A 27831-nucleotide genomic window follows, 5' to 3' on the forward strand; every position below is an offset into this window, starting at 1 on the left:
TCACAGGGTGTTATTATGGCTGAGGGACACAAACAGGTCATGCATTTAGGACAGAAGCTGTTCTGAATTGTGCATGCTACAGTCCAAATTGGAGCCAAACAGAAAATGCTCTAAATAAAAATTCAAAGGCTTTGGGGGATCTTTCTGATGTCAGTAAGTTCAAGTACATCTTTAGCCCAAAGCCACTGGCTGGTAATTGTTAAGGTCTGGAAGGTGGTTGAAACGAAAAACACCAAAATGCCTTTGATTCACATTGCTTAAAAAGGCACAGTCGTCATCCTCTCTGATGCAGCAAGACAATAGACAATGAATATTTTATAAGTCACCCATCTGAAAGCCAATAAAGCTGAGCTGTGGTAATGATGGTCCATCTCTGCGCCCTTCCATTCTCACTAAGCGTTTCCAGCAGGCTTACTCAATGTTAAATTAGCCCTCTAGACTACTTAGACAGGATTCATTGCGAGAAAGTGCTACAATATGAATCACATTAGATTCAAAATTAAGAGGTTTTGCCCATATTTTTGGTTCACTGCTGTAGCTGCTTCATGAAACAAGAACGGCCCTAAAATAAAAGGCAGTCCTCTTCAATCATTAACACAGACTCAAGAAGAAACGGTGCCTCCAGAGCCCATCTGTGTGCTGCATCTTAAATCCAGTGACCTATGAGGATGACCAAACTTGAATGGATTTGCTTTTCCCTTATTGACACAAAGTCGAAATGTTACAATCGGCTGGCAGGCCAAGGCTCCATAAAGGCATGGAGCTCTAACTGGTACTGAATGGCGTGTGTGTGGATAGATTGCCATCTATTAACTTCACACAGTCTTCCCCAATTTCACTCGTCACTCAGTCTCCAACCATGTAATTAGAATACAGGACAGAGGCTCTTACAGGTGTGAATTAAACGCCTCTATTTGAATGGCAGCTTTTCAAAGAGAAACAGTGACTGGATCACATTAATGAACATGAATCAAATGGTAATTCCACTTATGCAAATAAGAAAATTCTAATTAATTCATATCGACTGATCCCATCTCACCTCTGTGGCTTCAGAGGAGACATGCGGCCACAGGCAAATACTCAGATGCTGATTAGTGGTGTCAGGAAATTCTGCCTTTTAAGGGTTTTCCTCCTCTCCTGTGTGACTGTATCTTACCTGCTTTTTGGGTTTGTAGGATTCTCTCGTACACCCCCTCTGAGCTCTCTAGCAGCGTCTTGCTGGTCTGGATTACCTGAAAGCACACAAACATATTTGCTCACATTTGCCTTTAGTTTCCACATCACCAAAACTAGCATCCCACAACAAAGCAGGAAGCAGTCTGTCTGCTAGCAGGCAGTTTCTATCCAGGGAGTGCTTAGAAAACAAGTTGTTATTACAGGGGATGTGAGTGGGCCAGGCTGCTAAATTGCATTTTTGAAAGCCAAAATTAGAGGGTAGGAGACACAAGCAATTAGGTTGTTTATTAAAAGTTACTTTTCTTCCCCGAAACACCACCAGTGTCCTGTTTTAAATGAGAAAAATATATATGTGCAAATCTGACTTTGGTTGGAAAGTATTTTTTTTCAAAGGAAGTGCTGATAATTAAGGTCATTTCAATTAAAAACATGTCAGTCATTCTCAAGCAGCAACACCATTACTGTGTTCTCTGTGAAGCTGCAGCTGCGACAGATGCTAAGTTTAGCTCCTCTGGTCTTATGCGCACCTCTAATTGAGTGCACAAACTCTGCTGACCTGCAGACTGTTGAAACTCTTGTGGCAAACCATTTACATATTAAATGCCAGCGCTGCTTCTTCCTAACAGTAAACAAAAAAATAAATAAAGAAATAACGAAAACATTTTTTTAACACAAGGAAGACGGCAGCAGCATGTTGTTTCAGGAGGTTAATGGTGCATATGTAGGCTGTCAGAGACGGGGGTAAATAAGCATGGAGTAAACAGGGTGCCTGGCAGACCATCTGGATCTTTTGCCACAATTATTTTAGTAATAGCTTCATTTTTTTCATCTGATGGGGATGCTATTTATACCCTAATGTTACTGCGCTTTTGATTTCAATTAAGTGCCTGTAGGTTACTGGTGCGGCATGGTCGTAATTGACTTGTTCACTCCCGGTGTGACTTAAGCATATAGAGGTTGTGCCGCGAAGCCAGGCGGCCCGGCTCAGCTGCCAAGATGGAAATTAAGGAATGATGAACGGTGTTTTATTGCAGAGATCGGAGAGACAAAGCCAAAAACAAGCATCACTGTGGCCCCAACATCAATCTTTGGAGCCTGCCAGCCAGATCCCAGAGAAGAGGGAAATCAGGGAGGCCCGTATAGAGAGCGATAGAGGGGAAAATGTATAGTACTTAATCCAACAGAGGCTGTACTTCACTGCTCTGACAGTCTTACTGTAATGACGCAGTCCCACCTCGTCCTTAACTGGTGCTTAATCTGAACAAAACTTTGCACGAATATTATCAACATACACTGATGATTAACAGTTCTTTGGATTTTCGTGTATATTATCTTCATCTCATCATCATCCTGCAATGCAATATTACGTATTCTGTTTGTGTCTGCTTCGCGTGTCATGTTCAGCATACGCCGACCATACGTTACTTAGCAGACATCAAAATTTCTATCCGCAACTGAACTTTGTCGCCGAGTTACAAAAGATACTTAGGGAGAATTTGAAAAAGTGCGACAGGTCTGGTTTGTATTTATTAAAGCTGTCTCTTTAAACAAAATCAAAACTATGGTACATTTTACTACCATATATCTTCCTTCCAGAAGCACATTAGGCTTTTCTCATTTCTCTATTTGGTGCCTCGCAATCTTCTCTGTCCTCCTGCCTGTGACTCCAAAATCCATCACTGGACACCACATTGAAGGATGCCTTCATTTCTAACATACTTCTCAAGGACAGAGGAGAGAGGAGTAATACTCGAGGATGCACAGAAGCGATTTTACCATCAGAACGTAAAAGGCGTGGCACGCAGCTGACCTATACAAACACAGGTGACACGACGACACCACAAACAACTAGATCTTTGCACTCGCATGTCGTTTCAGTTATTTGCAATTTGGTTAATCGCCTGCATGATAGCCTACCTTGTCACATTGCACCGTGGTGTGAATTGCATCATGTGATCACATATCTGAATCAATAAAATACAGCAGTAGTTGGACTACAACAAAATTTATGTTGCTGCTGTGCCAGCTTTGATGGCTGAGAGGCGAGGATGTCTCATTTTGTTGAATCCCCGTTGCCTCGATTCTTCTCTCCTCGCATCTCTGGTAGGAGGGACTAAGATGCACGGGAAGGATACAAGGAAAGGAATCGAGGGTGTATAATCCATGAAATTAGAGAGCTTTGTTTGTTCCTACCGTTTTGGTCTTTTCAGATGTGTTAATAAGGAAAATATGAAATAATGCCAGCCTTATCCTTTAAGAGCATGTCGACAGACTTGTCACGGCCTGAGCTGCTATTCTTTCTAACGCACTCTAAGAAAATAAGTGAGAACACAGCAGACGTTTTCTGAAGATAAATATGAACGTGCAGCCTTTTTCCCCCGAAGCATGACTATGCAGAGTCATTGCCTGATGCTGTGCTCAGTATGGGGGACAGACACCGTTGCACAAACCCATATGGTGACTCACCATGTTCTTCTACAGGCAGTCATGACTAAGTGACTGTGGCTGTTTGTCTCACTCTGCAGCTGCAGTTGCGGCACTTAGAGCTGCCTCACACACTGTGATTACTTTCCTGATGGGTAAAGAAATTACTGTCTTGGTGGCAGACACAGCAAATCAAGCGTCTTTAAAGGCATATTCTAGTAAGGTAAGTGGGTGGACTGCTCCCTATTTGCACACTGAACTGCATCCTCTAAATGTTATGGCCGTCGTTATTATTATTATTACCACCCACATTAACAAAGACACAAACGGTCTTTTATTTTCAAGGTGACGTTAGTTTAATGATACATTTCTGCAAACTAAAACTAAAAGGAGAATATATTGTGAACAACAACTTTAATGTTATTAAAAATATTGTGTTAATGAGTCTTGTTTGATGTATGCGGTTGAACTGCAGATAACAGACATCTTAGCAGAACCATTCTAGAACAAAGTTTATTCCCCAATAAAAGCCTAACATATGGGTTTTGAAGTCCCCTTGGTTCAGTGTTTCAAAGACTTTGTATTTTCTCCATCCACACTCTGTGCCCTTGGTTAATCTGTTGCGAGTACAAACAGAAATCGGACCATATTACCTAAGAGCTCGAGCTGGCATACTACAGAGTCTCTCCAGCTTTTTCTCTTAGCACACAAATGGGCAGCATTGAGACCCACATTCTATTTTTGCCAATCAGGAGCTGAAAGCCTGGCTACTCCCTGCGGTGGATTTTGACACACTACCAGAATTTCTAATTGTACTTATCCATACATTATTTAACATTATTTTAAGGTTGCACTCCCTCTTTTTCTTACGCGTATGCACTTGTCAGCTCATCTTTTGCCGCCACACCTTTCTGCTTGCCATCACTTCTGGCACTCTGCTGATGATCAAGGCCTGCAGCTTCACACCACTTAAGCCCTTGATCTTAATTTATTTGATTTTAGTCCCCAAACACCCGTCATTTTCTTCTTTCTTCCTCTCCAACTCAATTTTCCTGGCGCTCCTTCCATCAGGGCCAATTACCTAGCTTTCCGTTCTCATGTCTGAATAGAGCAGAGGGGTCACCTTAATCGGTCTGCATCAGAGTCATTTCCCTATGTTCGTCCTTGAGTTGCAAGGTATGAAGCTTTTGCCATTTCCATTTTTTTAGTTTAATGCATAATGTATCATTTGGATAACAAATAATGCAAATGCACAGGTGTATTCTTTGAATCCAGAGTTGAACCTAAAGACAAAAGAGCCAAGAACTGTAGTTTCTCTAATGGCCACATGGGACTAGTAGGTAAGCCAGTCTTGTATTAACACGTCCATCTTTCCAGCAGTAAAAATCATATTTACAGCCTGGTTTAAAAAAAGATTTTGGACTTTCTTTTCTTGAATGTTCATACCTAATCTATGTGTTTATTAAGTTTTCAAATCAGAGACAAAATTGTTTCTCTTGTTGCTGTGCTTTTGCCTCCTTGTTCATGTTGTGCCAAGAATCAGTGTCAGAGAACATCGTGTTTTAAGGTTAATGGTGTAGCTGGGAATAGCCTCAATGGCATGTTGCATAACTTGTAAACATTGATTTTATTACTTAACAGAACTTCAGCCCTGTTACCTAACCATCTCTGTGTGTCCCCATTAGGTCAGTAAGCCCAGGTATTGATCTGATTGGCGTTGGTTTGCCTTGTTAGATCATCCCTTCCTGTTGATGGCAAAAGCATGCATGAGTGGAATGGGTTGCTGCCAAATACAAATTAAGTTTTCTTTTCTATGCACTGCAAAAGAACCACGAGTTTGGACAACAAAGACAGAACACACTTAGAACCAGACGACAAGAGATTAAATTATATCTGCTACTTTGTTTCTAGACATTATTTCAGGTCATGGAATTGAATGCCTCTCTCCTCTTTTTATTTACTGTCATTTTTGATATTCACTAGAGTTACTACTGTGTAAATAAAGTAAATGAATCATGCAAAAAACTGCTCACCATGTCATATGTGGTAACGACTTTCTTTAGGACCTCTGGTAGCAGGCCTTGAGGCTCTAAGTTGGGGTACTGCTCATTGAGGTTGAACACCAGAAGGGGGTTATTGTCAGGCCCAGTCAGTCGAGGGGAAAGGGCCAAGATGCACTGCTTCAGGTTAGCCACCGCTGAAAGGCCGCACAGCTCTTTAAAGGACGCTATGGCATTCTGCAGAGAATGGAGAAAGCGTAATTACAGTCTGGCTTGCATGAACTTATGCTGGTTTACACTGGCATGCCAAGCAAAACATGCATCAAATGGCATAAGCATTACAAAAAGTCTAAAAGGAAAGGAACCTAATATTCCAGCTTTCGAAAATATGCCCTTCATCTGCCCCACAACCGCACAGAACAGCACTTTCTCAAAGGAAACGCCTGGAAGCTCATTCATTACCTGTGGGAACTTTCATTTTGGCTCTTATAAGCCACTCATAAACACTCAATCCTTTTGGACTGACACCAGGTTCACAAAGACACACAGACACACACAGAGACACAAACACCCTAACCTTTCTGTGAAAGGCCAAATTTAAATCCTACATAAACAAGCAGAGGGAAAAACTGGCAGGAGGGCCAAGATGTGTTATAATCACAAGGCCAGTGGCTTGTTATCACACAACGACCGCAATATAAACAACGCTACCAAAATAAAACCTAATACAACGCCTGAAGAAACACAACCTGAGACCATCCACAGTGCAGAGACACTCGAGCAGTGTATTTCCTATGCAGCCCTTTGCATTTCTTTGAAAGCTTGAACAATGACATAAATGCCTCTTTTTCTGAAAAGAGGGATCACAGTAAGTCTGTCTGGACTGAAGTCCATTAAATACTGTGGGTTAAAGTTAAGCAGTTAAAACAAACAGCTTTATATTGTTTTTCCATCACTGGTACCATTAAAAAATGTGGTCCAGTTTACACAATAGAAGTTATGAATAACTTCTATAACATGGATCGTTAAAAGATGGATCTCACCATTATGTTTGCTCGTTTCTCTCCATTCCTTGACACACATAAGGACTTGGTCAAATCTAATTCAGTCCAGGGTGGTGGTTTTTGTGTTTCCTTTCCAAAGATGAAGTCTTTTAAATCAACGGTCCCCAACCCCCGGGCCTCGGACCGGTACCGGTCCGTGAGTCATTTGGTACCGGGCCACGAGAGTAGAGGCTCAGGTGTGAAATGTATGGTTTTCGGGGTTTTTATCGGTTTTCAGCGTTATTTTGTTTTCGTTTTTATCGTTAACTCTGTTTTCCTGGGTCTTTTCACGTGTGTTATGAATAAATCTTCTTTTTTTCGGTACCGGTACTAGTTTTATTTTGTTGTATTTATCCGCGACACCTTAAAGGCCGGTCCGTGAAAATATTGTCGGGCATAAACCGGTCCGTGGCGCAATAAAGGTTGGGGACCACTGTTTTAAATTACTTTAGATGTCTTGTATTAAATCTAGTTATAATTAATAGATTGTGTTCAGTCTACTGTTCAGACGTGTTCAGACATAACTTTCCATGCAAATCCATGCAGTACAAAATATATCTTGGATGACACTGTTAATTCAGACCCACTCTAGTTAATCACACAAAAAAAGGGTGGGAAAAAAAAAATCAATACTTCATGCCTTACCTGCATGTTTTCTCTGAGGTCTGTTGCCTCTCTCAGTGGCTGAATGGCTGTTTTGAAGACATCATCCAGAGCTTTGATCAATAGCACCCTCATGCTTGCATACTCTCTACTCCTCTTGCCTTTTCGTACAGACAGCCCCCTTTTGTGAGGTTTGCCGCCTCCTCTTCGATTGGTTATTGCCACATGAACAAACAATAAGGTATGTGGCAGGACTTCCCCTGTCAGAGACTGCAGCGGAACATGGCGGAAACCTGGCTGCAGACACTCAAACGGGATTGTGTATTGACCGATAAACTCATCGCCAATATAGTCGTCATCCAGCACCACAAAGCGCACCATTGCAAGTTCGGGGAGGTTTATCTGAAACTCGAAGCTCTCGTCAAACAGAGGGTTGTCCCCGTTTTGGTTGACCGTTTTAGTCCTTTGCTCAGCGCAGTCGGCGGGAATGCCGTGTATTTCGACATACACGTAGGGATCTACTACGTCTCCTTTGGCACCTGAGCCTTTGGGTTTTGGAAAGTTTTGTCCACTGATAATCTTGATGTGCAAGAGCTGTGGAGAAACACCAGGCACTGAATCTTTAGTGTTGGCGCTGAAATATGAAACCTGCTCCCTCATGATCGCTGGACGCAGCACATAACCACAGTTCCCATTCTGACGGAACCAGCCAATGTTTAAATCCATCATCAGGCCAGGAGTCTGGTAGTTCATTGCTACAATCTGACAGCCACACTTCCAGAAATCTTGTGGATTCATGTTGCTGGAGTCAATCCGCATGGGACTAGGGTAAACCCGTGCTAGGAACTTCTTGTTATAGTTAACAAAGTCACCTGGGAATTCACTGGCACAGCGACTGGCAAAGACTTCATTGAAAGAGCACAGCTCCCAATGCTTCTGTTTTTGGAAAGATGTTGGAAAGTCTTTGAACTCCACAGACTTGCACAAAGTCACCAGATCAGAGAGCTCCTTGGACAGCTGAAATTTCTTGAGTGCAACTGTCTGTTGTTCAGCAGTCTCAATGCTCATCCTTTGAGACATCTCTGCCCCTTCATCCTCATCTGTCACCTCACCTTCTGAAGCAGTGCAATTTGTGCCCAACTTCTTACCCTTCAGTAGGATCTTCCCCTTCAGTTCATTAGGAGATGGAAGGTAACAGTCCTCAGGTTTCGGAGGATCTAGGTGGAGCTTGTCTCCAAGGATTTTCTTTAGGTGCTGGAACATGACTCTCTGTTGCTTCAAGGAACAGTGGTTTTCTAAGCACAGTATCAATGGAAACTCAGAGGCAACGAAGGCATATTTGTTAATGACGTCAATGACACTGCGAAAAACTATCTGTGAGGTCATTGTGTGACCAGTGTAAATTACAGGTTCATTATCAGGTCCGTCCCACACATCCAGCTCTACACTGCGGCAGCCCATCTTGAGAGCACGGATATAGCCCGTCACATCAGAGGGGCCTCTGAACTGATCTTCTATCAGGTAGGTGTTGTGTGATGCATTGATGTAGTAGTGGGACAAGGGTTGGTTCACGTCTTGGCAGACTGATTTATGTTCAGGGTCAAATATATGGCACTCTGAGGACATAAGATAGTTAGAGAACCCGTCCAAAGACAGCCAACCTTTGAGCTGGCCCTCTTTCGATGGCTCATATTTCTGAATTACGTCAAAGCTGGTCTCTTCGCTGACTTGTGCCATTCCCTGTTCTGCCTCCAGAAATATCATTAAGTCCTTGGTATCAAGAAATTCTTTATTACTGGAAAACTGAACAAAGAGAAAATATATTTCTGGTCTGGTACAAAGATCGTGAAAGACTTCAATGAACTCCTCTTTTGTCACATCCGAACCTGATTTGTCCTTAACTTTATGCAGCTCCTTGAATTTCAGTTCTATTTTCACATTTTTGAGTCCCGGATTCAACTTTTTGACTAACTGTACAGCAGTGCATATAGAAAGTTGCTTGCTGTTTGTAGTATCCTCCTCATCAAAAAGCTCACCTAACCACGATGAGCGCATGTTGTTCTGACTGCTCTCAATCATATTTAAGGTATGTTTCCCATAGGATATCAGGTACCTCAGCCCTGTGACCCACGTGTTGGCTACATCTGCAGTGTTCGCCACCAAGTCTAGGGACTCATAGTTCTCCCCAAAAATGACAGAGAAAGCACAGTCCTCCGAAATCTGATCATAGGTTCCATTAGTTCTAAAAGTATCTGTGTTTTTGCCTGTCCGAACCTCTTTGATAGATTTTACATCGATTTTAGCCTTGTCTACTTCCTTCTTTGAAGGCTCCCATCTCAAAGACTGCATGTCGGCGTCAAGGAGAAAGTAGCGATGGTAAATGCGCGAATTGGATCGCACTTTTTTGAGCTCAGAGCCATCAACCATGGCACTGATGCAATCACTTGCGCTACTAATCTTCTTCTCAGTGGGCATGCTGCTGAATGAGACAGTCTTCTTTCTTTCCTTCCGCTGTTTTCCATCCTGCAGAGAAAAAGAAAAACACTGTGTATCAATAGAAATCTTTTCATTTAAAGTACAGGAAACAACAACAATGAAAATATGACAGTATGCAGTTATAATCAAGGTTTAACTTTATAGGGGTAAGCCAGTCTAGGCTTACTTAAATCACATACTAAAAAAGTACTGTTCCGTGTGGATCACTATTTTGTTTTTTCCCCCAGGTTAATTTTAGAGTCATCAATCCCTCTAGCAGACCTGTAGCACATTCTCCCACATTTTGTATTTCTTTCCAACTCAAGAAAAATCTAAATACAGCACCCAGCATGCTGCCCACTCTGACATACTGTTTGCCCAGATAGTCCTCCTTCTTGGTCCAACAGCAGCAACCTTGTTGGTTGACTTAAGGCACCTGTCGCTGTGTATTATACAGATACAACAAGGAATCTCCCTTAGGAGAGCATCACCCACACAAATCCAGTCATCTACAGCAGTCACACGTCTGACATTTTCAATGAACCCTGCTCTTTCCATCGCAGCAGTTTCCTTCAGTACAACAGCATTTTACACTTGACATTACTGAAGTCATTTCACAATTTTAGAAAAACCCACACCCTTATTAATCATCCTGTGGCAGCATTGTTCAGCTATATGATGTAACTAGACCACGTTGCAATACATTCCAGTAGAAACATCAACCTTTATTTTCTTTTAATCTAACGACTGAATGAGTGAAATGCTATTGTTTTTAGAGGCACAAAGGGATTGGCTACTCATTATTACATCATGTATATAGAGGTCAAGATGCAGCAAAAGCAATGGACACTCCTGATAGTTCTCCCTGCTGCCGACAGCCCACTCTCAGTGAGATTGTTTATTAGTTTGTACAATTAAGATGTCTAAGTAGCTGGAATGATGAGGATGGAAGGCTGAAACAAAATCTTCTCTAACATAAAAACCATCTATACAACCAAGCGTAGTAACAAACATCTTACATAACAGAAATGATCAAGCAAATCTGTCAGTAGGCGCTTCTGAGATGAAACACAGACCGAAACAATTATATAATGTAATTTTTTTTCCAAATTGATTCATCAGCATCTGTGTGTTGGAGTATAAAAAAAACCAGACACTGACTCTTATCTTGTGCCCCTGTAACGATCATGGATGAACCTTATTTTGCAGTCTGCTGCTTAAGGTCAGTTCTTGCCCTAACCTAAAATGGGAATTCCTTACATAATCCTTCTGATCTGGACAAAAAGGTGGATTTTAGGATAGTCATCAGTAGGCAGTAACCATAATACAGTCAGTATAAGGAGATAAAAATACTGCACACACCCAGTGTGTACCTATTGTAGTGCACACACCCAGTGCACTACAATAGGTATAGATTGCCAAAGCACCCTTGTCTTACCATTTAATGTTTCCTTAGAAAAAAAAACTGTTATGCAACAGTCTTTTTTTCAGTCAGGTGATCCACAATACTGCAAGCTGCAAGTGCAGCTTCATTTAGCCTTACATGGTGTTCAAAAGACAACATGATCATGATCAGATGGGCTATTTATAGCTACATTTATTTGTTTTATAGGGTACATATTAATCTCCATCACTTATCTCTGTTCATCTGTTTCTTTGCCAAGTCAAAGCACAGCACCAGATCAAGCTAGCTACAATTTCCCCGTAATGTTAGCAGTTACAAGAAAGATGGTGATCTTTCTTTCCCTGCTGACTTTTAGTCAGATTTAAAGGACCTTTATTTGGGATCCGTGGTCAAAAATTAAGGGCTGTAACTTCATTAGAGTAGAAAAGTTCCACAGGACCATATGTTAGAAAAGTATGGGTGTAAATATATATCATGAGCAAGACATTATAGCACCAGTAAGTACAAGCTGTATTCAGTACTTATCAACCTTATCTAACCCCCGCTCAGTCTGTTTAACATCACTGTGTGGTAACAAGGACTGTAAGCAAACACAGAAACATTATTTTCTTGGGTAAGCATCCAAAATACATGACCGTGCCACGCTATTAGTCATCCCTTCTTTGAATCCTCTGCAACAGAACAATACACAGCAGGACAATGGAGGTTCAGGTTTTGAGAAATATTCTGCATTGATCCTCATTTCATTATGTTTATTACAGATGGTTTCGTTTTTTTACTTTTATTACTTTATTAATTTTGTTGAGAGAAGGAAAGCTGTGCTGCATTGTTAGGGCACGACAGTAGAACGTAAATGAGATATTAAATGTTTTGTTTGTGCTTCACAATGCTAAGATAATACCCTGGGTATTACCATCAGACACCCTGAAAAGAGAAGTTAATTCTAAGCCTGTATGTATGGTTTCAGTGTATGTTCGATATCAGTGTGTGTGTGTGTGTGTCGACAGCAAGATAGTGGGGGAGAGAACCAAGTAAGACTGCATATGTCCAACTGCTCAAAGATCCCATAGGAGTCTGAATTCCCTAACGGACGGAAAACTGCATTTTTTTCTGGCTCAGCGAGCAGTTATGAACTGTCTGTGCAACTGAAGACATCACATGGGACCCATTACTCTTTGCTCTACTGTTCTACCTAAATCCTCCACAACAACCATCACCTCAGTCTCACTGCAGCATAAATCACCTTTTAGCTCGGTGCCAGGACAGGTTTAAATATACAGTAACAAAAATTAAGTGAATGAAATGAATTTCATCTGAGTACAAATGTAACAAGCAGCCACAAATGTGCCCCTTTGTGATGGTGCATGGCCCTTATTTACTGCTAATTTATAAAATCACAGTCGTCAACAAGAATTCCTACAGTGTCTCAACTGTTAGGGGTCTTAGAAGGAAAACAGTATATTATATATATACACCTTTACACAAAGCCAAACTGATGTACTGGACAGCTGATATTGGCCTCGCTCAGATATGGCCATATCAGGGTATATCGCGTTAGATATGCAACAAATATAAACAATGAGGAAAAATTACCCATTTCTTGCAAATAAATAAATAAATAAGAAATTCAAGAGGAACTGTTTTTTCACAAAGCATTCCCAAATAGTTGTGGCTGATTTGTTACGTGGCAGACTTTGTCCAAACATAAAATGAGGTCTAGTCCAGAGGTCCAAAAAAACTACTAACATTTTTGTTAGTAGCCGTCTTCAGATTTCCATGTGTCCTCTGCTTGCATAGCAACATCTAATCTCGCCCCTCTGTACAATCTTCTCGTGCCTGGCAGCTCGAAATGCGTTCTTCAGTTTCAGTTGTTTGCCAGCTTCCAGATAACCAGATAACGGTAAAAGCAAGAGAAAGAAATATTGAATACAAAACTATTTCCATATTTTAGCTGAGCTAAGACTTGTGCAGCGCTAAGGGACTACAAGAGCTGCAGAGCTTCCTGACAAACTACCTGATGTAACTCATTGTTACCACCTGGGGGCAATGCTAAAAACTTGTTGGACGACTGGAACAGACTTGTTCCTGCTTGTGCACGCAACGTAAACCAAAGTGCACAAACACCAAAAACAAAACAATCCACTGGGTTTTATTACGTAAAAAATTATTTTAACTAAGAAAAAGAAACATGATATTATATTGCAGTTAAACTGATATTAGCTCACTAATACACTATACAACAACAAACAACCACAATCTTCTAGTAATGAGAATTCGGTTTTATTAAAATTAGCAAATAGGGACTTTTTGTTCTCCAGCTGCACTGCTGTCAAATCCCAGGGGAGTTCAGACCTGGTGCAGACCCAGCTGTTTTTATGTACCATATGGTAAGAGTCTGTTGGTCACATGAAGTGTGAAAGAGAAATCTAACAGCTCTGCCATTTCCTGAGTGGATATAAATGAAACTTGTGACTAAAACTTGTTTTTCACACGAGTTTTCCATGCTGAAATAAAAAAGGAATATGTATTTAAAAAGGCCAACCTGCTGTATCTTTCCCATACAGTTTAACAGATTCAACTTTCATTTATGCAGGTGTTTGTCTTCTGTTTGTTTTTCTGTGCAGTGGTTCAAAATAAGAACTTTTTGGTTGGGTATTTCAACCATCCATTTCTTAATCTCTAAGAGGTTTTGTGTTGTGTAATCTAACTGACATGGAGCGGATTGATCAGCTGTGGCCTTTTTTGTCAGTTTGCTCAAAAGATGGCAGCCTGCAATAACTGTACTGTCTACTCTTTTAGGGGCAAATAATAATCCATGCCATTGTCCAAGATTGACTCACCAGACAAGGAGATTAGTGGAAGAAGAAAATCTAAAATCCACCAACCAAGCATATCTTTTCATTCAAAATAGTGAATTACCTATTTTCTATCACATATTAATTTGCTACAGTTGTAGATTGGCAAATGATATCCATTCCCATCCCTTCTCTTAGACTAAGTAGAGTTTAAGTTAGATGATTAGGAAAAAGGTCAGGGTTAGAGAACAGACCTTCCTAGGATACAAGAGGGGTAATGTTTAACTCCCACAAAGTGTGAGTAAATCAGGACAGGGTGTCCACCACCTAGCATGTGAGAAGCTAACCAAAACAGTCATAATGAACTATACTAAGAATCTCTACCCTGTTAACGGGCACTCTGGTTATGCCCTCGACTTATTTAGGTCACAGTCTGACACACATTTTATTTCCATCTTTATGGCTTCTCCAGCCAAGACATGATTACTAGCCAGTCAAATCAAGGAATATGATGGGGCTGATCAATTATGGAAAAAATATCTACTTGCAATTATATTGGCATGTTCTGAGATCAAGATTAATTAACACCATAGCTGGGTGTTTGACACAATCGTGCATTTGTTGAACTTTTAAGGAAAACTGGCATTTTTTATTTGCTTGTCCTTGCCGGGCTTCTCGAAAACAAAGTGTGTGCGAAGGGCTGAACTGGTTTTTACTACTCTTTGTAATCAAAGCTGATCTAAACCTGCCACATCCTGTAGGGGGATGTGTTTGAGGTTTAACGAAGAGCAAAGGCACATAGCTGTCAAAGAAAGATAAAAAGAAGATGCAAAACAACACATGATTACAAAAAAAACTAAATTTGAAAATTGTTTTATCTCAATTGTCTTCTTCTTCATAGTTGTTGGATGCTGCAATTATAAATGGATTTAAATTTTGTTTAAGCTCACATCCCTACACCAGGCCTCAAAGCATCCAAAGGAGGGTGACTGCTGTAGAAAGGAAGATTCTTGATTCAGTGCATGAAAGGTCTACTGTGAGCTGAGTAGATCATCTCAGCCTTGGATATAATAAATGTTGAACAGTTAACATTACCAAACTGCTGCCACACAATGAGAGAAAAGACTTCAGAGCATACTAAGTTTATATAGGGATTGGCAGAGCTGTGAAAACAAGTAAAGGACAGATGCTGCTCTAGCACATTAGCAGCTGCTGTGCATCCTGATTTTTACGATTACAGCGATGTGGACGGGTCATTGGCACATGGCAGTGGATCTTTAGAGTCAGTTATACTCATCAGCTGGTCCTGGCCAATCAGCTGAAAACCCACCAATTCTAGTCACCAGCCAATCCAGTGGGTGCATCTCAACACAGGATACTGTGTAGGTCATAACATGTAGTGCGGCTAATCAATATGCAACATCAAAAACCAATTTATAATTTTATAGTATTAAAAATATTTTTGGCCAATGGACTTTTTCCATCTACTAGTCTGCTTGGCTGCTGAGTCAAAAAGTGAATTTGGATACCGTTTAGGACTGTTTTGGTACATACAGCCACTTGCACAAAATAAACATACATAGGCTTTTATGACATCACATTTTGGGTTGGGTTCAGGGCACTGTGCGGGCTACTCACATTCTCCCAAATACCAAAGTCATCTAACCATTGTTTTGTGAACCTTGTTTTTGTACACATGCAGGGTCATGCTGGAATGTCCAAAAAAGTCCTGGTAAACTGAAGCATTAAGATCTCTCTTCACTGGAACCAAAAGGGCCAGCACAAACCCAGAAAAACAACCTCATACCACTATCCCTCCTGCTCCAAGCTTTACACTTGGAATGCTGCAGTAAGGCAGATGATGTTTTTCTAACATTCACCAAATGCAGACTGCATGATTTGTCAATTCACACAACATGTTTCCACTTTTCAAGTGTCTAGTGGCTGCGCGACTTACATCACTCTGTCAAATGTTTGGCAATGCCTGTTGGCCATGATAACCCATCGCCATCAAGCTCCCAGTGCACAGTTTTTATGCTGATGTTAATACCAGAGGAGGTTAGGAAACTCTGCAGTTAATGAGCAAGCAGAGCACTGCAACTCCTCATTCCTCATTGGAACTTGGCGGTGTTTGATTTTATACACCAGTGGCAATGGGACTGAAAGAAACATATGAATTCAGTGATTAAGAGGTGTAGCCTCACTTTTGTCCATATAATGTAGATTCACCCACTGTAGCAGAGACCCTTCTTATCTGCCAAACACAAACTACACCAATCAGAAACAGCTGTTAGGTGAAGTGAAAAGCATATTCATCTTGTTACAATGTAATGTTCTACAGCCCACAATCCAAAGGACTTGCTCTCCTGACAATCAACCAAAATGTGCAACAAAATCCACACAGTTAAAATGTTTCCTCAAATTGGACACTTAAGTCTTTTTATGGCAACATTTTCGGCACTGAAAAAGAAGAGGATACAATTAGCAAGGAAAAAATTGCCTTGGGTGGGCTGAGTTAATTGCTTACCACCATTTTCTTCCAACTGTTCTCTATGGAGCTGTTCCAGGCTTTACATCATCAGCTCTCCGGGCAGAGAGCGAGCCTATCATCTTCTCAATATTAGATTGAGACATTAGTCACAGTTACAATAAATTAATCTGTTAATTCTGTGATATTAATAAGAATCTTTACTTATTAATAGTACAGAAAGTTAATATTCCACAGGGTTGATTCTTTACTAAGTTTTAGACAAAAGCTGTCACATTTTATTAAACTGTGTGAACTGTAAAGAGCCGTTGATAGCATTATCTGCAGTGCAATAACATTAAAAACAACAGTAACAAATATGCCTAAATGGGCATACTGATCACCTTATCTCATACCCTGACCAATCTTTCGTGACATTGTGAGGGCAGCCTGCGCAATCAATTGAATTACACAACAAGCGCTAGGACATAACACAGGGGTAACTTCTGTTCAATTTCCTGTAAGGCCCTCACAAAAAGTTAATTTGTTATGGTTCTTTTCAAAATGAGATAAGGAAGAAAAAAATGCAAGACTGAGTAATTAGTCAATTTCCTAATTGCTCATCAAAGTGATGACAATAAGCTAGTAATGAATTTAAACCAGTGAAAATCATACTGTAAATGATACCTGCCCTGTAGATATGAGCTGTTTGAAACGAGAAGCAATAGATTTCTTCTTCTTCTTATCATCAAATGCCCTTTTTCTAAGCCTTTACCCATGACCATGTAACCTTCTGCAACTGGTTTCTTGTTATCTTTATAGCTGGTATGTATTTATTGGACCTTGAGAGAAATGTCAGCCATCAACCAAACATAATTGAGTTTTGATTCATTACCAGTAATAGATCTCATTCCAAGGTCACCACAATATTTTCCATCAATATGTAGGACATTTCTTTAATCCATGAACACTGTGTGCGGCCTTTCATGCTACTCCGAATAAAAAGGGTCAAAGACCCCCTTTCCACAACACAGCACTTCTTTTCTTTTCTACAGTGGTAAACTGGAATTCACTAGAATTTGGACCTCCTTTCAGAGAGTTAACAACATAGTGGCTTACAGTCAAAAGGGCAATCAGTACCCTATGGAGGGAAGAGAAGGCCGGGTTAATTCTCATAAGGAAATAATGACTCAGGGTTTCATCTTTGAGGCTTCTCCAGATTTCCGCAGAGAAGTTATGTCTCTTGCCTTGAAAAGAATTTCACCTCCAAACATCCTTTACGCCACAAAGGAAACTCAATACAGAGCTTTACACCTCATGTTTATCATATTTGACAATCTAGGATCTAAAATAATTCTGGTAAAACAGTCAACAGGACCAGTGATGGAAAAATAAACTGGAACTGAGCGTGGGAGTGACACATGCTCAGAAACATTCCTTCATAGAAGTGGACCTTTCACCCTTCCTCCAGATCTCCTCTATTTGGCAAATATAAAGACTGGGCCATTTGCTACTCCTTTACACTGTATTGTTTATTGCAAAATCACAAGTTTCTTTAATTTACATTTCAAATTCACAATGTTTATAAATGTAAAAATGTGATACTGTTACAATGCAATCACCTAAGCTTCAAGATCTCAGTTGCTTCCAGTCAATATGAAAAATGGTGGCAAGAAGAAGTAGCCATAAATGCATAGGAGGAAACAAAGGTACCTGAAGGTACAGTCACTGCAGGTTGCATCGATGTAGTGTGCAGTTGCAGATGTGGGGCTTTCAGAAGGGCTTGTGGTTATGGCTCACTCACAGTGTAGATTTGATGCAGAAGTATGACTACCTCATTAGACCTCACGGAGTAAAATCTTGGGTTATAACATATTGCTTTCTGAGATTCTACTTTGTTAAATAAATAATCTCTGATCCCATCTCAAACTGCTCCTTCCCCATCTCCTTACTTTGTCTGACTCAGCAACCACTCCAAAGAACGCACACATAAACACCACATGTGGTCTGCTGACTTAGTGAATTTTAGAAAGTTCAGTTGCTTCCTTCATTCCAACATGATTCTGAATTTATTACCATTTTATTGCAGCTATTTCTAGTAAAAAAAGAATTCATACGTTGCTCAAACACCTGCTTTAAATTTTCATTGTCAGGGTGCCATCTGACATTCATGTTCTGTATTCATTTAATGTATTGTGTTATTGTCTCATTTATGGTTAATATAAAATGTTCTACGCATAACATTTATGCATGTGTTTTCTGCAGTTTTGCCCTGAGTCACTTTATACATCTGACTGAATTAATTCAAGTAGCTGATTAGGACTGTTGTGCTTACTTTAAGCACAACAATCTCACTGGAAGAGTAGTTAAAGGGCTCTGCTTACACCAGATCAATGCTATATTCTCCCACATTAAGCTAATTTTCCTGCAAATTCAGTGGGTCTTATTCAGAGACCAATAAACAAACAGTCATCAGTCGGTCAACTCAGACATTAGGCAGCAATAACATCAAACCACTCCCACATACGTAACATAAAGACAGAAGAACAGCCCACATGCCCACATATTATCTTTTCTACAACCAGTCTGGTGGTTTGACAAATACTCCAAAGCAAAACCTAAACTGTTAAGAGATGCCCACACTGATTTTCTTTACTGACACACATTTTTCATTGCCACAAAAAGAAACCTGAACCTCTGACTGCAATAGGCAGATTGGAATCATTATTTTAGTTGCAGAGTATATTATAAAAAAAGCTCTAGTCTAGCCCTGTTATTAATAAGGATGGGTACCGGTATCCGGTGCCATCTGACATAAACGGTAGTAACCAGACCAAAAAGCAGCGGAAATTTCGGTGCTTTATTTCGGTGCTTTTTTTCCCTAAGATGTCATACACTTTGGATTCTAGCCAATCATTTTACCTTTCCGAGGATAGTAGGCGGGCCCAGGTACGTACGTTCTTTTAGAGCAGAGCTACAGATTAAAAATGCCCAAGGCGAAGCGGTCAAATTCTGGCTGTACTTCACAGCAAAAGATGCAAACTCAGCAGCCTGCAACAAGTGCTTTAAGGTGTGTGTGCAAAGGAGGTAACACCTCGAATCTGATGAAACACCTGGCGACGTATAGCATTTTGTTAAAAGCCGAGAAATGCACCGTATTTGATAGCTTGCTGCGAGACTTCACATCGAGAACATCTACTGCGGGTGGGTTGCCTGTTATCGGACCCGGAGTTAGCAACATCCCCCAAAAACACGAAGAGGAGAGTCCTGGCCCCTAGCCCTGCCAGTGTAGCAGAAATGATGACAGATGATGACGGCAGCAGCAGCCGTTCTTCTCTGCGTGAGTAGCTTAATGTTGTTCGTGTGTAATTTACGTTGAGTAGGCTAACCACGTTATTAAATTAATGCATGCAAGGTGAACTAGCAAACACCGTCGTAGTTACATGCGGCTGTCTTCTTGTTTGATGGCAGATACTCCCTTCACCCTGGCCAAAAAGGCTAAAATGACCAAAGAAAAAGTGGAAAACAGCTAAACATGAGAGGTTTTTGGACAAAGTTGATGTTTTTTCCATTGTTTAAGCACTGCTTCCAGCCAAGAGTGATGCCATAAATCCCCTATAGCTGCAGAAAAGGCTAACATTGTTGTCTTTTTACAAAAAAAAACAGCTGAACATGAGAGGTTTTTGGACCAATTTTGTGTTCTCCTTTCTTTAAGCACCGGTTCGAGCACCGTTTAAGCAGCACCGGCACAGTTTCAAAAGTACCGGTTTGGTACTGGTATCGGATAAAACCTAAATGATACCCATCCCTAGTTATTAATGCTCTAAAAACATATATCAGTGACCATCTACAGAATAGCTGCTTTATAAATATCACATTTAGTTTTTGTTTGTTTATGACCTTTGGATTCCTGGATGGGTTAAGTGTGGATTAGATGAACAGGACACACGAGGAAGACACTGGGGAAAAAAAACACACCCTAAATTAAATTAATTGATTAAATTAAATATTTTCCAATCGCATTTGTTGCCTCAATAACAGGTTTGAAGTCTCACTCTATACAACATAAAATTCATTTTGTCAATTAAGGTCCCCACTATAGTCAGAAAGGAGAAGGCAATGCTCACTGGACAACAGCTTGGAAATGACAAGTTGTTAGCCAAGTAGTGTCCATGATGTTTGTTTTAAAAAGCTAAGACGGCATCCAAGAACAACTGAACTAGTAACTAAACTGTTCAGTCGACCATGCAGCTGATTTTTCTCCGTCATTACTTGGCCTTTTTGGAAGGCACCATATATTTTTCTATGCAGGGAAAACATTGTACATGGAGACTGACAAGTCTGCTAGAATACTCAGTTAATCTGCTGCAAATTTTATTGCAGGTAAGACCAACAAAGTTAGCGAGCAAACGAGTGCATTTGCGTTGAACCTTTAGGTGCCAAAGTTGGATGTCAGACCTTCTCGGTACCCCTTTTTGTTTTAAGTACCACAGACAACCCGTTTGTTTGTTCTCCGAAGTCTTGGCAATTGGGGAAAAAGACAAAAAGAAAAAACAAACACATTTTAACCGACAAATATAAAAAACAACGTAAAGTTAGACTTTTCTGCAGGATATGTAAGGTTTGGGTAGGTAAGCCTTCAGAGGGTTCACTGCAATTTTATCTGTGGTAGTATTGGCTGTAGAGGAAAAATTCACAAGAAGCTCCACACGAGGCTCCATAAATATATCAGTATATACTCTGTGAGGAACTCTCCAGTCAGTTCCTCCAGCTGTAGAATAACTTCAACACAACCGTTCACAACTGCAGAACTGCATGTCAGGTCCAGCATAGCAGCAAGTAAAACTAGCTCGACAAAAATGTTGGAAGTGGGTTGACAGGTCGTTTAAAAAAAAATGAATAAATAAATCTTTAAAAGTATTTGATATATGAAGCTAAAAATTCACAGCAATCATTATTAATTATCCATATTATCATTATCAACATATCATTATATATCCAAACTTTTGACCATACATTTTGTGGCAAATCTGAGATGGTCAAGCAGAAGAGGAAGCAGAAAATGTGGCGAAGCAAAGCAGGGCAAAGACGTGCAGTGAAGCCTGGGATTAACTATGATTTCAGATTGAAAAACTGGCAATTTTGTTTGGCTCTTTACACCACTTATAGACAAGTCTTGCAATGTTACAGCTCCAAGTAGACTGTAAAACTGTGAAACATCGAGAAATTCTCGCATTATTGATGGCAGGTCAACACTGCATTTCACATTTTGGTAAGAACTCCACCAGGCAATATGAAGCAAAACTGTCATGTCAGAGTTCAGTATAAAAAAAAAAAAGACTGAAAAGCAGTGGCACATTCTCAGCATCTGATAAGGCGTCCATGATGAGGCAGCGCGATGCAAGCAAAATTAACACCATCCGTTAGCTGGAGACTGCATCATATTTCCACCTTCAGGAGTCGTATTACCATCACAACAGCTGAACTGATTCATCCGTGGACTCTCTTAAGGCTGAACAGAAGGCACTGAGAAAAACAGAGACCTGACTAACTTTGTTTCATTTCTAAAAGGACTACAAAAGGTTAATATGCAGAATCAATCCAACATATTAATGCACTACTTTTCTATTAATGTTATTGTCATACTAACATCAGTAACATAACTCAAAGTGAAAGTGATCAGAACTCAAGAACAATGTTATTGATAAACACTCCCAGAGAACAGCTGTTAAAGGTCCCTGCAGGCAGGATATTAGTTTGTGATTTTAATCACACAAAGCTTCCCAGTTTATAAAGTCAACATAAACACTAAATGTGATCTAATTACAATAACAGAAGACTCAGTGTAAACAGAGCTGGAGATAATATACACATTAATATCTTCTCACAGTTTATTTTTATGTGAGTATTAAATAATTACTGTGTAGAAGTTACAGTTACCCAAAGCGATCCACGTTAAAAGAACTAATGGGACAACAGAAAATAAAGCATGAAGTCTATAGCAGTGCTGCAAAAACGGTATTCATAATCAATTTATCTGAGGATTTTTTTCATTATTGAATCATTTGAAATTAAATTAATATATTACAGAGACACAGTGCTTTCACTTGACAAAAGCAGCCTTGTTTTCCTGAATTAATGAAACAATTATCTCAAAAATTCCAAAACTCAAATTTTATTACTCCATTTTTTCTGAAGGAACAAGACATGTTAAAATCCCAGAAAGCCTCTAATGCCCTGAAACCTTGATTTCATAACCAATAAAGAGCAAACCCTTAATACACTTAGGGGTAATTTACTCAAAATTCATCCACAGAGTCTACGTGGTGACCAATGATGTTGGCTCAAGAGACAAAGGCACAAGTATATCCCAATATTTCAAGAGAAACCTATATTTACAAAAAACAAAAATCATGTGACCCATCATTAACAATGAAATCAAGCTTTAAAGTCAACATAAGCTCTTTTAGGATTTTAAGATGTCCTGTTAATTCAGATAGCAAGTGTTTTTTTGTTTTTTGTTTTTAATGAAAAGCGCCGTCTTACGCTTCCATAGAAATTAAGAAGCCAAGTAGCAGCCAGGTGCAGCTAATCAAATACAATCAGTCAACAGCAAGAGTGACCAGGGGTTTTGGCAGTTTGTTGGTCTGGGGCATTCTGGTGTGTTTTAACACGCTGCCAAAATCTTCCTAGAAGAAGACCTCAGAGCAAATTCACCTCAAGGTCAGAACGTTCAAACTCAAGAGCTCTTCGGGCCTCTACGGGCCTCATGCATGCATGTAAAATGTTAAGGTTAAAACCCCTGGAGAGTCTTGGGTCGATTTGTGGCTATTTTCAAATTTTGATTACCTGCCATTTGCACAGCGTTGAATGGACTATAGCCAAATTCTCCAAAAAAAAGTTTGATATGATTTTATTTCAAAATTCAAGTCCGACTTCCTTCAATTAGCTTCAGTGGCTAAGCTACAGAAAAACTTACACTCGCGGACCTAGTGGTCGATTTGTGCCCCATTGAAACCCATTATAAACGCTATTTTTCACTGCAGAATTATGACCGTTAATATCTGGGTTACGGCTTAGGTTTCGCTTTTGCTTTGGACAAGAGGCCTTGGAATTGTAATTTTTTTTATTTATCCACCAGGTGGCGCCCTTGCTCCAAATTTGATCCGGGGCTCGAAAACAGCCGAAAACAGCGGGCTGCTTAGAAAGACCTGCGGGGAATGAAGCCTCATTTTCGGCGTGCAGCAGCAGCTTCGCCCGCTGATCGGGCGGGACCATTTTCGGCCACTAGGACCGTTTGAGGGTGTAATTTTTTTCAAATCAACAGGAAATGACGTATTTGTTGTGACGTGGTACCGGAAGTGTGTGTTGGAAAAAGGGATCCGACGCAACATGCCCCGGTCATCGTCGGGAGTTAACCCGCGAGGATGCGCTGATTCCGGCTTAAAGGAGGAGCATTTGCCGCCTGGAGACCATTTTCTGGTCCGGAAAAAAAAAATAAAAGGCGATCGAAATGAAGGTTGGTGCCAATCTTTAGTCCATCTAAAGGCCTAATTATAATAACAATCAAATATTACTTCAAATGTTTGTTTTTTTAAATATTTCGTTTTGTTTCGGGGGGCTAAAAAAAACGGTGCGCACATGTAATTAAACTGCGATTAAAAGGGTTAAAACCCCCGAAATATAATTAAAACTTGACATGAATATTTCAAGGAGAAGTAGGTCTAAAAGATTGGCTAATTTAAAGTGGAATAAAATATTAATATATAAATTTTTTATAGCACTTTTTGGGCGTGGTCGATTTGTGGCACTAAGGTCCGATAGTGTATGCATTTTTCTAGGTCCCTCCAGGGGTTTTAACAGTTACAGTTAGAAAAAGACTGACCGAAAATATGGCTCCTTTGCCAGGAGAAAGTCTTTCTCTCTAAAAAGAACATAGCAGCACAGCTTAGCTTGCCTTTAGGTTGCATGTGAGCAAAGTCCAGACCTCATCTCAACTGAAATGAAGAGAGCTGTGCATTAGCAAATGTCCACAAAACTTCAGTTTAGTTCTGCCAAACGTGGTTATACAAGCTACTGAGCCATGGGGTGTACTTAATTTTCACAGGACTACCTATCATCCTGTGTAAATGTGTTTGTGAAAAATATGCTTGACTGCATATTAAAGTATAAAATTAATGTCATCCATTACAAGGGCATAGAAGGACTTATGCCGTTAATGTGGTAGAAATGTATTTGATGCCAAGTTTTTTGAGCTACCCCTGAAATAACTTGGTGAAGCAAACAGCATTTGTGCAAATCAGTGACACCCGACCTGGTAAATTAATAGGCAGTGATTCCGGTAAGTGCTTCTGCAAGTTGCCTTGCATACGTAAACACAACGGCTAGATGTGTGACGCACAGCAGGACATCAAGGACAGCTGTCAAAAAACCATCAATAAATTATACAATCAGCTGCCAGCGGCACTAGTTCAGACAAATGGATAAGACTCCAGCACGCACACCGCATTATTCAAGTAACTTTTTGAAGAAGAAGAATAAATTCAGATTCCATTTGAGAAAAATCTCTTCTTGGCAGATTCAGGCTAAATGATGATGGGCCCGTCTGTCGTAACATTTCAGTTGTACATAGTAGCATGCATAATTAAAGTGACAATGCAACAGCAATAACACCACCACTTGCAACATCATATTTAAAAAGGAAATCGTTTCGCCACCCGCTTTACTCAATCATGCACTAAACAAGACTTCAGACCTTTTGTCTTTCTTTTTTTTCTAAACTGCAGAATTTAAGGATTATATCAGTTGGTTTCTTGCTCGGGGACTAGTAAGTTTGTTGAGACTCTTTTTCACACTGCATTTCCCTAATTAATTTTCATACTTATTTCTCTCTGGGCGTTTAAAATAGGACAAGCAGTGACTGTACACTTACACATTCCAGTGTGAGTACTCACATGGAAGAATGTATGGCTGTGCATTCAACAGTAATTATATGGCACAGTTAATTAGAGTGTAGAAGGGAAACACCAGTGCTCAAAAGCTATTAATAAACATGGTAAACACTGATGAGTGCAGTATGTTACAGCAGATATAATAAGAGCATCCTTAATCTACATCTATCGACATTCGACTCAAGGAAATACTTTCACAACACTACAAGCCAAGTATTCAGAGAATTTACCAGCTAAGACTGACATTGAATGATGCCTCAGTCTTCAAGTTGTATAAAACCTGATCTTGAAATCTTAAAAGGTGTGCATAATGTAGCATGTGCATTGCATACCAGGAGCTGAGAAGAAACAGCAGGAGAGTGCTAGTATTATCTGTTAAATAGCGTGTGATAACACCAATATCATCCAACAAGTTGTGTTTCAGTTTTGTGAAGTGAAATTCTAGTATTTTAATAGTCTGGTACTTAATACTAATTACCTGATATTTATGTGTGTGCATTACATCTGTACACTTTATGCTAGCGGTCCCCAACCTTTTTTGTGCTACGGACCGGTTTATGCCTTTAAGGTGTTGCGGATAAATACAACAAAATAAAACCAGTACTGGTACCCAAAAAAGAAGATTTATTCATAACACACGGGAAAAGACCCAGGGAAACAGAGTTAACGATAAAAACGATTAAAAAAAAAACAAAAAAACGATAAAAACCCTGAAAACCATACATTTCACACCTGAGCTTCAACTCTCGCCCGATACCAAGCGACTCGTGGCCCGGGGCTCGGGGACCGGTGCTTTATGGTACCTAACCTTAGCTATTATGTTGAGCTCATGGTCAAATATGTTACCTTTTGCCTCCAAAAACCAACATGGCAGAGACCAAAACTGATGGGTGACATCACAGTGGCTACATTCATCTTTTATATACAGTCTGTGCTCATCACTATAAGGAGGAAACTCTCTCCAAACAGTCTGCTTTTACACAACCAACCACTGCTAGAAAACATTCAGCGTTCTGCATCGACGTAATGTAAAGTGTTTGTGTAAATGTAGATCTTTAAAAATGGAAAAGCACCGCTGTATGAGTTGCCACTGAAACTAAGTCAGCAATCTGATACAATGATGAAGATCACCATGAAGTAACTTGTTTGGACTCACAGCACGGCTGGTCCGCCATAATTAATGCCATATTGTTTTCCCTTTTAACAGAAGGACATCACAGTTTGTGTTCTTCTCATACCAGAGCTGTGAAAAAAACTGTTGTTTATAAAGCAAAGTAATGGAGTGATTCAACTTAATCGAAAGGATCTGAGGTGGGACATAGGGGTAAGAAAAGTGTAGCTACGAGATGCACTGCCACCCAAAAGCTTCACAGGTGAATGCTTAAAAAAAAAAAGCAAATGGACTGGTCAAAGTAGTAGCCATATCCCAGTAGATAAACTGGGAGCAGCAGAAATAAACTTTTTGTTTTAAATTTCAAGCTGTCAAAGAAGAGTTGTTACTGAATGTGCGCATACATCTGTGAAGACACAACCTTCCAAACCAGGTATACAGAGTGTTTTCACTACAATCACAAGAACCAGTGCCTAAATGTTTTTACAGCACTCAAGCCCAATAAAAAGGGGGAGAAAATGCAGATGAAATGCCCTCAAACATTTTGTTTTGGTGTCATTGAGGGTCTCCTCACTCTTTGTTATATATAAACCACTATTATGAATTTTATGTCGCAATCGTTTAAAGATGAAACCTACCACCACGTCACTGCGTCCACTTCAATATGTAAACCAGGACAGCTACAGATTACTGGATTTTTAACCTTTAACAAAAAAGGTTCACTGGCTTCATTTTCCAAGTTATTTAGGTTTTTTATAGCACAAAGACACATAACTACAAGTATTACATGTAGCTACAAGTAAGTACATTTTATCTGAAAGTGTTTCTTTTCTCAAATCCCTTCAAACCTTCAGAGGGTTTGAAACATCACTATAAAAAGAAACTTCATCTTTCATAAAGAGGATGTGGCCACCGGACAATGAAATCATAACAGTAAAAACTGTTTCCAATTATTAAGAAAACCTATAACCTAAAAATAACTCCAATCTCTCCTGCTGCATTATTTTCCACTGCACGAGTGACTTTTCATGTTTTTCCATTGCGTTCAGCTACGGCTAGGCTTTACAGACCAAATTCTTATTGACATTTTATGTTTCAGTATTTTCAACAAAAGCAACTATGCGAAATGTCACAAACAAAACTCTGGTAAATATCTAGATAATATTTAAACAGTTGGTTTCTTTATTAAACAATTGCTGCCATTTTTAACAACTGTATTAGAACAGACTTGTGGTAGAACAATGGTAGTTTACCCTTGACTGGGTAAACTACCTCGTTTCAGTCTGTGATAGTTTTTTCTTCCTTCCACTCTGGGGCTGTGTGAGGCACAGATCCACTGATCTTACCAGGTAGAAAGCCAGCCCCAAGCAGAAAGAAGCAC

General features: G+C 39.9%; 1 protein-coding gene across 1 annotated transcript in view; it reads right to left on the reverse strand.

The window, feature by feature from the left end:
* LOC120732878 (inactive phospholipase C-like protein 2) overlaps window positions 1-27831 on the reverse strand; it is a 43456-nt gene that overhangs the window by 10021 nt on the left and 5604 nt on the right. Inside the window, exons 2-4 of the mRNA XM_040030756.1 lie at window positions 7289-9769; window positions 5634-5837; window positions 1157-1232 (exon numbers count right to left, since the gene is read on the reverse strand). Coding sequence (XP_039886690.1) covers window positions 1157-1232; window positions 5634-5837; window positions 7289-9769 — 2761 coding nt within the window. The remainder of the gene's footprint in view (window positions 1-1156; window positions 1233-5633; window positions 5838-7288; window positions 9770-27831) is intronic.

The sequence above is a fragment of the Simochromis diagramma genome, unplaced genomic scaffold (genome assembly GCF_900408965.1).
Source record: "Simochromis diagramma unplaced genomic scaffold, fSimDia1.1 OVJJ01000361.1, whole genome shotgun sequence".
Classification (NCBI taxonomy): Eukaryota; Metazoa; Chordata; class Actinopteri; order Cichliformes; family Cichlidae; genus Simochromis; species Simochromis diagramma.